Here is a 13,044-nt window from a genome sequence, read left to right on the forward strand (position 1 = left end):
TGAGCTCTCATGAATTACCTACAGTACTGTGCAAAAGTCTTAGGCACCCTATTTTTTCATTCAAACTTGGTTATAAATTTATATTTTATGACTTCTACGTTATTGAGTCAAGACAAAAACATTTGAGTTCCAGAAAAAGAAAATGTTTGTATCTGAGCAGCATATTCCATAAGAGAGCACTTTTCAAATTAAAAAAGAAACCATAATGAAGGCTGCTGGGTTTTGGTGCAAAATGAAGAAGCGAGTGTGACATACACTACGTTCAGACTGCAACCTGAAACGACCCATATCCGATTTGTTGTGAAATCCGATTTTTTTGTTAGGCCGTTCACATTACCAATTATATGAGACTTGAATGCGATCTCCAGTATGAACAGAAAACGACCCAAAAGTGTCCCGCATGCGCAAATTGACACGTAATAAGCACATCTACGTAGTACGTAAACAAAAAAAAAAGCGCACTCTTCAAGTTTGCAAGTAAAGCATGGAGATGAGGCGAGACCTGGCGATGTGGTTTTTGTGGCGGCGGCGGAACTCACACAATAATCTGATTAATGTGGGCAGCAGACTAATGAGACCGAAGGTGTCAAATTACTGGAAATTTCCAGAACAATCTTATCTTGTAATACAGGATGGTTTAAGTTATAAATCAGTTATAGAAACTGTTTTATTTAATCAGGCTAACAGATCAACATCCAGGTCCCTACCAAATCCACCATTAGCTTGATCAAGTCCTATAAAAGTCTATTTAAATTCTGAAAACTGTACAAATGTTGTTTTCCACCAAAGAGGCAGGATTAGCCAACGCAGAATAGTGACGTTTGTCTCTTGTTGATGACGTGTAGGTCGCATGAATGCGACCTGTCCGGTCAGACTGCAGTCGCATGTGAAAATAACGGATATGCATCGGAATTAGGACCACATATCCAAGCGGCCTGGGTCACATGTGAAAAAATCGGATCTGTGTCGTTCAGATTGTCAATAACAAATCGGATACAGGTCGCATATGGGCAAAAAAAATCGGATATGGGTCGTTTCCGGGTGCAGTCTGAACGTAGTGAAAGTGTCCAGAAGAACCGTGGCTGGTTCTGTAACGCTACGTTCACACCGCAAGGCTTAATGCCCAATTCCGATTTTTTTGTGAGGTCGTTCACATTAACAAATATATGTGACTTGTATGTGATCCTCAGTATGAACGAAAAGCGACCTAAAAGTGTTCCACATGCGCATTGCAGGATACGACGACGTCACACGCAGTGAGCATGGCCAGTGTTTACGGAAGTAAAACCGCCCGGTTGCGGTATGACCCATCCAATCTAGCTTGAATAGCTGTATCCCCCCAAATGGAAATCAGCTCCCTAACCTCTGCGTCCTTCCATTGAGAAGATTCAGAACCTTCACAGCCCGAAGCATCCCTCGCATTGATGTCATGCGCAGGGGCGCAGATACGTTTTTTGAACTGGGAGGGACAAAAAACTGGGGGGGACAAAGCTGCCAGCAAACCAACCCCAACCCCGATATGCCTGTCAAACTTGTTGTGGGTTACCATAGCAACCAAGCTCGAGCTCGCAACCTGTGCAGTCTGCGCAGCTCAACCAACCGAATATCAGTCTTTGTTTTTTGTTTTATGTGAATTGTTGCAACTATGTATACACTGCTGTGCACCTCAATAAACCGAATGGTAATTAGTCTTTTGATTTTTCCGTGAGGTTTGCCTTATGCAAAGAAAGACAGCATAGACGTTTTTTCCTCCCTATAAGTGGGGGGGACCGAACGAGGTGAATTTAAATCTGGGTGGGACGAGTCCCCCCCTCTATCTGCGCCCGTGATTATGCGCCATGTTGTTGTAACTTTTTTTGAGAGACCCGCCGCCTACTTCAGCGCAGAATAGTGACGTTTGTGGCTTGTTGATGACGTGTAAGTCGGATGAATGCGACCTGGCGGTTCAGACTGAAGTCGCATATGAAAAGAGCGGATAAGAATCGGAATTAGGACCACATATCCAAACGGCCTGGGTCGGATTTGAAAAAATCGGATCTGTGTCGTTCATATTGTCAATAAAAGATCGGATACAGGTCACATATGGGCGAAAAGATCGGATTTGAGTCACTTCAGCCTGCAGTGTGAACGTAGCCTTAGATGCTCAGTAAAACCTACACCTCATTTCCGCATAAAACTGCACTCACTGTACCTGAGACTGCTGTTTTTTTTTTTTTTTAAATGTTAACATTTCATTATTTTAAGCCATTTTTGGTCTACAGTATTTATTTACATGTGCCTAAGACTTCTGCACAGTATTGTATATTTCTGTGAAGGTGGTTCATTGAAGGAATTGCCTTACCTGGCTCTGTATGTGATGAGTATCTGCTTGATTCACTGTAATGAGGGTCATTCAAACAATTCAAAGCTTTATACAGATTGTATTTACGTACCTGTCCGGGTATGATACTCCATCTTGGATAAGCACAATCGGTGTTTTTAGTTTTACAGAGTTTCTTGTTACTTTTTTTTTTGTACAGGAGAATTATCTGGCTGTGCTGGGCATTTAGCGGTTACTGAAATGTCTTTATTTCCAAACAACGTGAGATGGAGGAGGAGTAAAGTGTCTGTAAAAAGAAACTGATGTAAACACAACCAAGCCCTATGGTCCATAAGACAGTTTTCTTCCAATTTTTTTTTCAGCTCCGTAATACACATGCTGAGGCCGTGATGTAAAACTTTTTTTTTCCCTTTCTTTCCTTAAAAAAAAAAAAAGTCATGTTCCACATACTATCCAGATTATTTGCACTTGTGAGGAAAAACTGACTATTACACCTTTTAAACATGAAACGGGAAATCATCTTCACCTTTTAAGCTTGACTAGGCACAAGATCTTTTTAGTAATAAAATTAAAATGGTTACGTGATTAGCCCTCTGTTTGACCCTTGCTTTCTATTCGTTTTCCTCTTGCACAGGGGTGTCACCAGTTTACTCCAGTCTATTCGGCCTTTATAGAGAATGTGACAGAGTCTGGTTATCACCCAACCACCTTCTTCACTTGGATGAATCAGCTAAAGAGAGTTTGATCTTCAGAATTCGGTAATAGCATTTAGAGCTGTTTTAGTATTTAGAGCTGTAAACTATTTTTGTGAAAGTTAGTTATGTTAGATGCCTAATTTGCTGATAAAACATGATGCTCCACAATAATTGGGACCCCCCTTTTTTTTGTAATGGAAATAAATCATTTTTAGAATTTTGGTCCATATAATTAATTAGTTCACCCGTTAGATAAGGGAAGTGGGAATTTCTTTCTATGTCTTGTCAGTAATCTTTGTGGAAAATGTTTTTCTTTTAAAGTGCTGATGACATGAACATGACTCTATGCAATTTCTTAAATAAACTATACAACATGGCAAACATGTTAGATTTCTGTTATAATTACGTGAAAAGAAGCTGTTGTTATGCGAATATCCAACTTTTAATTGCACAGCGCAAGAAAACTGGGTCCGTGGCTCGCGACCATGTTGTGACGTCAGCGGAAGAACACGCTGCGGTTCACTGGCTGTTCTACTCAATGGAAATGGCGCATGAAAACGCCGGTGAACTCTCTAGTGCTAGCTCTTCAACAACCAAATACTGGTACTTTAAGCAGTGATCATGATGGCATGATTTTTATCTGATTTTAAATGAATGAGATTGATAATAATGTGAATGTTCACAACTAGTACATACAAACTCTGCAGCTTCTGATTCAGCAGCTGCGTCATACTCCGCAAAAACATCAGCAAGAACCTACAATATAAATGGAAATGCAATACACTAAGCTCAAATTACTTTTGGAAAGTATAATTTCTAAATTTTTTCTACATATTCTTAAAGTCGGTCATCGGGGTACTTGCTACCGTTCCCTAACAACGCATGGCAAAGGGTAAAGTGTAGTGTTGCTACGAGTACTTGCTAAAGCCTCCGGTGGAAGATCCTCGATGTGCTGATAAGACATACAGTTCTATATAACACACAGGTGTCACGATAATCACAAAACAGATGCAAATTGTTAAAAACCTAATTTTTAAGCAATCATGTATTGATCTCTTCCGAATAGAATCTATGATAGCCTACCCTCTTTACCCTTTGCCTCTCGTTGCTAGGCGGCAGTTACATGAAAGCCGCAAGCTTTCACAAGCAAATACATGACTGATATCACGCCGACTTTATGATTACATTTATGATTATCATGAATGTGTACCCTATGATGTGTACTCTATGAGTGCTCTGGAGCGAGTCACTTCCAAGATGGCCGCGCAGACCGCATGGTTACTATTTTTAGCATCATGTCGGAGCACTCTATAGCTCTACGTACCTTTATCTTATGTCGTTTCTCAACACATGTTCTGACAGGAGGACTGTCTCTGGAGGAGTCGCCTTGTCCCAGGCAACTGCTGGATCCGGCATAGCTACTAGTAGACCCCCTCCGGAATACTGTAGGCACTGCTGATGGTAGCAGCACATGTTTGTGCTGAACTGAACACCTAAGAGATTCTTTTAAGCAGGGAAGGGTGTCAAAACAATCCAAATCGAAGTGTTCAGAGCACAGGACGGATGTTGGTGAGGGCTCCCACTTGTCACGAGTGCGCCTGACTTGCCTCACCCACTTCGCATGCAGCTCGGGATCTCTGGGAAACAACGCGAAGGCATAATAACTAATATATATATATATACATACACACACACACACACACACACACACACACACACACATATATAATGTGTGTGTATATATGTGTGTGTGTGTATATGTGTGTGTATATATATATATATATATATATATATATATATATATATATAATATATGTATGTGTGTGTGTGTGTGTATATATATATATATATATATATATATATACACACACACACACACACACATACATATATTATATATATATATATATATATATATATATATATATATATATGTATGTGTGTGTGTGTGTATATATATATATATATATATATATATATATATATATATATAAAATGTATGTGTGTGTGTGTGTGTATATATATATATATATATATATATATATATATATATATAATGTCTAATAAAAATACTAATAATGATAAACTGAACACCTGTCGCATCAACAACAAACTGGTAAGTTAGGAGGAAGGTTCTTTCGCTGACGTCATATAGCTCCTCCTCCTCTTTCGTCTCCTGGGTGCTGCAGCCCCGTCAAATTTGCCCAAATAGCCGCGTTTTTTATCATAACTTGTAAAATAGGCGCCTTCGTGAATTAATATATGGATCATCGGGAATTACTTTTTATGTTATAAAACATCGCCAAAGATGTCAAAAACGTGTCATCAGACCTTTAAAGACTATTTGCAGTTTAAGTTACTTTAAATGAAAGATGACTAGCTGCCCCATGTTTATTGTGTTGTACAGGTATTACTTTCCTGGGTGGTATAGCTGTGGAGCCTCTCGAGCTTACAGATGTGGCGTTGCCAAGGGATCTGAGAGTCCAATCCTTGACGACCATGTTATGGCTTATCTTTTTGCCCAGGTAGGTTGCTTTGCAGCTACAGCCATCTACAACCCTGATTCCAAAAAGTTGGGATGCTGCGTAAAACATAAATAAAAACAGAATGTGCTGATTTGCAAATCCTTTTGACCTACATTCATTTCAATACAACAAAGATGATATATTTAATGTTCATATTTATTTATTTAGAAATATACACTCATTCTGAATTTGATGCCTGTAACACATTCTAAAAAAGTTGGGACAGGGGCATGTTTACCACTGTTATTGCATCACCTTTTCTTTTAACAACACTCAGTAAGCATTTGGGAACAAATGACACTAAATCTTGAAGTTTTGGACTTTTAAATTCTTTCCCATTCTTGTTTGATACAAGACTTCAGTTGCTGAACAGTCTGGGGTCTCATTTGTCATATTGTGCGCTTTATAATGCTCCACACATTTTCAATGGGAGTCAGGCAGGCCAGTTTAGCACCTGCACTCTTTTACTATGGAGCCATACAGTTGTAACACGTGCAGAATGTGGCTTGGCATTGTCTTACTGGAATAAGCAGGGACATTGTCTGGATGGCAGCATTTTTGCTCCAAAACCTGTATGTAACTTTCAGAATTAATGGTGCCTTCACAGATGTGCAAGTTACCCATGTCATGGGCACTAACGCACCCCCATACCATCATAGATGCAGGCTTTTGAACTTTGTGCTGGCAATCATCTGGATGGTCCTTTTTCTCTTTAACCTGGAGGACACAACGTCCATGATCTCCAAAAAACAATCTGAAATGTGGACTCATCAGCCCACAGCACACTTTGCATCAGTCAGCCCATCTCCGATGAGCTCGGGCCCAGAGAATTCGGCAACGTTTCTGGATGTTGTTGATATATGGCTTTTGCATGGTTGATGCAGCGATGAACTGTGTTTACCGACAACAGTTTTCTGAAGTGTTCCCGAGCCCATATAGTAATATCCTTGATCTAATCATGTCGGTTTTTAATCCGGTGCCACCTGACGGATTGAAGTTCACAGGCATTAAATGTTGGTTTTCAGCCTTTCTCCTTATGTGCACAGATTTCTCTGGATTTTCTGAATCTTTTGATGATATGGATTGTTGATCGTGAAATCCCTAAATCCCTTGCAGTTATGTCTGCTGAGAAATGTTTTCGTTAAACTGTTGGACTATTTGCCCACATAGTTTTTCACAAAAGTGGTGAACCTAACCCCATCCTTGCTTGTGAATGACTGAGCCTTTCCAATTTCCAATTAACCTGCAGAATGTTCCAAACATGTGGTGTTTAAAAAAGCATTCCGCAACTTTCTCAGTCTTTTGTTGTCCCGTCCCAGCTTTTTTTTGGAACATGTTGCAGGCATCAAATTCAGAATGATTAGTATATTTACAAAAAACAAGTGTATGAGCTTGAACATAAGCCATCTTGTCTTTGTATTGTATTCAACGGAATATAGGTCACAAAGGATTTGCCAATCATTGCATTCTGGGGTTTTTTTTTTTTTTTTAAATTATGTTTTCACACAGCAGCCCAACTTTTTTTTTTTTTTGGGAATTGAGGTTGTAATTCTGTCATGTTTCATTATATAATTACAGCCACATGTATAGATGTTTTCTAGACAGGAACTCAAGGAATATACTACAGTGCAATCATTTATAAAAAAGAGATTCAGAAACTAAGGGTCAAATTGCAAGTGTCACATTCCAGGGTTTTCAGTTTCATCCGTGACGGTAAGGATCTGGACTCGCCAATCTGTTTTCAGACGCCGTCACGTTTCAGTGGCCAGACATTTTCTGTACAACAGTTTCCTGTGCAATTTCCATGATAGTGGGTTTAGCTGTGTTTTTTTTTATTTTTTTAATTATAACTACTATCTCCTGGTATGGCAAGTTGGCACTTTTCACACATCTGACAGAAGTAGCTGTGTGTATCTGCAAACAACTGGCTTACAGAAGACCTTAGACAATATAGATCCTTTTTTGCCCTTGGTTGGTTTAAAGTGCATATTCTGGACCAATTTCTATTTATTTATTTATTTATTTATTTATTTATATATGAAAGTATGTCCCTTTACACACTCATCCAGAAATGTAATTTTGCACAAGGCCATCTGTCTACAACAGAAAAAAATAAAATAACAAAACGCGTCTGGGAAAATCCCAAGGGAGTCTGGAGCCAGATTCGTGACGTTACCTGCAGAAGCAGGCTGCGCGAGCTTGCATGGTTTAAGTGCACAGCCTGTGTAGACCAAGCGCTCCCATTTTCTTTCTCATTGTCCGGTCTTTTGGGAAACGATGAGTACTAATCCCATCAAGATTGGCGTTGCTACACCCGCCTACGATACATCTGTTAACCATTTTAATAATTACACGATAACGTTGAAGAAATTTGCAGAAAACCACCAGGTAATTTTCTCATAAACCAGCGCTGACATAGGATTCAGAGGGAGGCATCCCGCATGCAACGTCACGAAAACAAATGTTTGCTGGGAAATCCAAATGCCAAGTTTTTCAGAGGCGGACCAATTCACCTCAAATGGCTTGATTTTCAACTGAATTTTTCTGGTATTGCGCAAGGTAAAAAAAAAATTGCAGAGAATGCAGAATGTTAGATATTTGACCAAAGTTTAATATAAAATGGGAGAATTACATTGATCTTGCTCCTGAATTGACCTGTGATATGCACTTTAAATTGTTGAAGGCCACAAGGCCATTAACACTAAGCAGCTAATCGTTGCATGCTAGATTGAGGGGTCAGTCATTCTCCCCCTCCTGTGTTCAGGAGCTCAGCAGTACTGTGTAATAAGTAGTTTAAGCCCATGTTTACATTAGACCGTATCAGCGGATCATCAAATTAACGTTTTTAAAACGATTAGTGTGCACACAGCAACGCCAATACACGATTTGCGTGCACACAGCAACGCCAATACACAGATACGCTCGGCTCCGCAGGCATCCTGCGCTCCAAATCACTCCGCCCTGAACAGCGAGTGCCCTCTGGAGGGTGCGCACTCCGGCCCTGCGCAGCTCACAGAGCGCGCGAGTGAAGTGCACAAGCCACGATTTGGGACTGAGCCGCTGTGTGTGTGATCCCAGCGCATATCACTTACCACTTGCAAGTGGAAGGATGGCAAGCCTAAAGACAATCATAACTACACAATGGGCAGTATTTGCATCAGTATTTGCAGTATTTTCATACTTTTATACTCTTTAATGAAAGGTGATACAAGGCGGAAGTCCGCGCTGTTTTTCAGCAGTCGCGTCACATGACCAACGCCAGCGAATCAGGAAGGTGGATGTCACAGTGACGTTGTCCAATGAGACGCCAGCTAGAGCTCAGCACAGCGTATCCGCGTATTCTGAATGTTTACACAGCACCGGAGCTGACACGATCTGGATTGAATACGTGGACGCTGGCGGATTCCCGTTTCCCGGCGTTTCCAGGCGGTTTAATGTAAACGGACAGTGCATCCGCGAAGAAAACGAGACAGATACGGTCTAATGTAAACGTAGCCTTAAGACAAGGTGTCACCCTTACAGTGTGCTAATCTATACTATGCTAACCTCTGCTCTCTTCTCAGATTAGTGGTGTGGTAATATGATTGAATGGAGACCTGTTAAATGACTAGTAGAAGAAATCAGGGTATGAAGCAAAAATTAGTAGTAATGACTTTTATGTTGCAACTTATCCTGAATACAGGAACCCTTTCTATTACTATTTCCCTGATTACAGTATAATACCCTTAAAAATTCCATTTCCTATTGATATCAGTGTTACTATACTGTTGTTTTACCGGCGAGTGGCCTAGTGCTTAGCGTGTCTGCCTCGCAATCGGGAGATTGCTAGTTCTATTCAGTCGGGTCATACCGAAGACCATCATAAAAATGGTGCCTTCTGGCAAGGCACGTTGCAATACAAATGTGAGTGGGGAGTCAAACTTTTTTGCGGTTACCAGAGGACTAGCCCCCCACTGTAACCCTAGTTATGTAATCTTGGCGAGAGGCCGAGGGCTACAAAACAGAGATCGGCGCCACCAAACGCACCATGAATGGTGCAGGAAGGACTTTGATACTATTTTACTGTATACCAAGTACCACTGCCAATTTTGTTGTAAGAGGTTATGATTTCGCCTCCGTTTGTTTGTCTGTTCCCAACGTAACTCAAAGTAATGAACAGATTTTAATGTCTCTCAGCATTGGAGCCCTACAGGAGTTTAAGAGAGTTCTTGGGCGTCTTTGGCCCCAAGAATATTGTAAGCATGGTTAAACAAAGTGAATGAAATAATGAAGGAGAACTACCACAGAATTCTTCAGCATAACCTCAAACCATCAGCTAGACGGTTGAAACAACTGAGGGTTACAACAGGACAATGATCCCAAAGCTGGTTGTGGAATCGATCGAGCCGGCTAACATTAAGCTTTTGGAACGGCCTTCCCAAAGTCCTTACCATTCATGGCGCGGGAAGGACTTTGACTGATACTATTGTTTTACTGTATACCAAGTACCACTGCCAATTTTGTTGGAAAAGGTTATGTTTTCGCCTCCGTTTGTTTGTTCCCAACGTAACTCAAAAAGTAATGAACAGATTTTGATGAAATTTGGTGTACAGCTTAAGTATTATCCTAAGTTCAAGTGATATATTTTTTTATTTTGATGTTGATATGTGGCTTGGTGGAGGGATGGACTCTACAGAGTGCCGTTTTAGTTTTACTATGCTACCGTGTTCACATTCTGATACCCGTCAGTAAATTTCACCATTGTATGTCTCTGGCTGTCCATCACAAGAACCTTCTCTTTGTAAGGATTCCTTTCAACTCCCTTCTACAATCTTGCCTGATTTTTGCCATACCGTCAGCCAATCATGCGGCAGCACCACAATGCCTGTAGTCATGCAGATACAGGTCAAGTGCCTCAGTTTATGTTCACATCAAACATGAGTTTGAGGGAAAATAATGAGCTCTGTGACTTGACTGTGGCATCCCCTGGGATCTTTCGCATACAGCAGTGTCTAGCTCTTACACAGAATGGTATGGGGGGGAAAATCCAGTGAGCGGCAGATCTGGAGGAGGAATTGCTCTGTTGTTGAGAGGTCAGAGGAGAATGGTCTTATTCATGTACAAAAATCCAGGATCTTATGACTGCCACAAACGCATGCTTTTGTAGAGTCTAATTTAAAACTGCCAATCATTAACTTTTGTTCTGTAAATGTATCTTGCACTAGATTGGAGAAGGTATGTAACTTGTTTATATAATTATGTGATGGATAAAAGCTCAGGAAGTGATTACAGAAATAACTGAGGACCTTTGTATCACCGACGGGCTCAATTCTAGGCACACTTTATATATAAAAATACCAAACCACACATCTATACTGATGATACAACTTGCTGTTCCTGTTCAGGCTTTCGTCTAAACCGGAGAACAGGCGCGCTGCGCCCTCTTACTCCCGGCGTGCGCCCCCTTACCGAAATGCCGATTGAACCCCAAGTCACACTTAGGCCATGCACTTATATGCTACTGCACAACATGCAATCTTTCTCAAAACGATCTTTTCTCCGTGAAAACATCCCAGCAACACCACGTGACAATGTGTCTGATCATCAAATACGTTATAATTACTCCAAAAATATTCCAATCATAGTAGATACACCGCCAGATGGTGCAAAAACAATCCGAATTGGCGTTTTCCAGACTGAGGCGCCATGTTGTTTGTTTACTTGTCGTGGTTGCTCTCGCGAGATTTGACATGGGTTACATACAAGGTCAGCTGACTTGTAGAGCGAGATTTCTCGAGACTGAGTGACCTTTCACCCACCGGCGCGGGAGTTTTTGACAGAAGTAGTTCGCGAGTTGTTTTTGTTGACACTTGGGCATTTAAAGATGTCATCCCGCGGCACGAAACGGAAGAAAGCCAAAGACTGTCCGGGGCAGAAGATTACTTCTTTCTTTTTCAATGTTGACAGACAATTTGTTACAATTTCCCTGTCAGATAGCCTCAGAATGTCCCATTGTAGCCTCAATTTTTCAAAGGCTTTGCACGGCGGGGGGACGGACAACCGGCACCATCCCCCCGCCATGGTGAGCGCCCTCATACTAAATTTTTCTAGAAAAAACCCTGCTGTTAATACCTTGCTAGGAGCACAGATATTTTTGTGTTTGTGGAATAATTATTTAGGTAAATGCAATGTAAATAAAGTACATTCTGGAGATCGTGGTGTGATGATACGATTGTGATTTTATGATGGACAGTGGGTGATTTTATCGAAGAGAAGGCAATATTTTACATAGTGCTATTCAGGGGTCAGTTGCCCTCCAGTAAATGTTATTGGGAAAACACAAATTACATAACCGTTTTTGCTGTTGTGTAAATGTTGATGTGTTTTTATATTGTGTAGGATGTCCCTGAAAATCTGACTTCTGGCCTCAGAGGTAACCCTGTCTGAAATAAATACATGACAGCTTCGTTTTCAGATTATACAGTGGGTAAAAATGAATTGGAACAGGGTGTATTGTGGATACAAGTCCTTATTTACTAAACAAATGCCAAATAAGAGAGACTCATACTGGGCACTTCTCTGTCTCCAGTTTTATTCTTGGACAATATTTTGGTTGGTTCAGTTTACCATATTAAGGTGAAGTAGGTTGATATTGAGCTCTTGATTGAATAAGTTAAAGTTCACTGTAGACATGCAGTTTAACCCATTTAAAGAGAATAACTAGAATGTACAAATCTTGCAAGTGCTAATCTAGTGGTTAAGGTTCAGTATTGGCTAATCTTGTATATGGGTCCGTCTCAGAAACTGGTCTCTCATTTGGGACATTATGTACGAGTAGCACGCTGTGAGAGCACAATCGCTATCAGGCGCGTTAAAATGTAAATAACTTTTCTAGAATTTCACTAAAACTCATTGAATTTTCAGCATTGTAAGAGAACTCCCTAAAGTATTATTTAGCAAAACCCCAGAATGATGGCACAAATCTAGAATTTTTTTTTTTTTTTTTAGATTTTTTTGGGGGGGCTTTTTTCCACCTTTATTATTGGATAGGACAGCGCAGAGACAGGAAATGAGCGGGGGAGAGAGAGACGGGGAGGGATCGGGAAATGACCCCGGGCCGGAACCGAACCCGGGTCGCCCGGACCCATGGCACGGCGCCCCATCCACCTGAGCCACGACGCCCCCACAAATCTAGAATTTTTAACAGAATTTTAGTTCTTAAAATTTAACGTAATTATGGACGTCACGCGTAACATTTACACCCGTGAAAAATCACTTTGAATGCTGTTTTGAAAGTTTTGATCAAATATTCTGTATAATAAAAGATCGCTTAAATATTATAAACGCAGTCTTTTAATGTATCAAAAAATAATTTTGATAAAGCAAGGAAATTCGGAAGAAAATGTTTTTCTTTTGCTTGTTGTGCACATCACGCTACCAAAATCTAACTAACCCCTTCACAAACAATTCCAACTTTCATGGACTTGTAGCGTGAATAAACCTTTCAAAAAAAATATAATACTTC

At 40.5% G+C, this 13,044-nt stretch overlaps 1 protein-coding gene across 3 annotated transcripts in view; it reads left to right on the top strand.

Moving 5' to 3' along the window:
- jak2b (Janus kinase 2b) overlaps positions 1 to 13,044 on the top strand; it is a 122,764-nt gene that overhangs the window by 75,205 nt on the left and 34,515 nt on the right. For all 3 annotated transcript variants that reach the window (XM_060907070.1, XM_060907068.1, XM_060907069.1), the window contains exons 3-4: positions 2,955 to 3,078; positions 5,423 to 5,540. In XM_060907070.1, the coding sequence (XP_060763053.1) occupies positions 2,955 to 3,078; positions 5,423 to 5,540 (242 nt within the window). The remainder of the gene's footprint in view (positions 1 to 2,954; positions 3,079 to 5,422; positions 5,541 to 13,044) is intronic.

Source organism: Neoarius graeffei, chromosome 24, assembly GCF_027579695.1.
Source record: "Neoarius graeffei isolate fNeoGra1 chromosome 24, fNeoGra1.pri, whole genome shotgun sequence".
NCBI classification, from domain to species: Eukaryota; Metazoa; Chordata; class Actinopteri; order Siluriformes; family Ariidae; genus Neoarius; species Neoarius graeffei.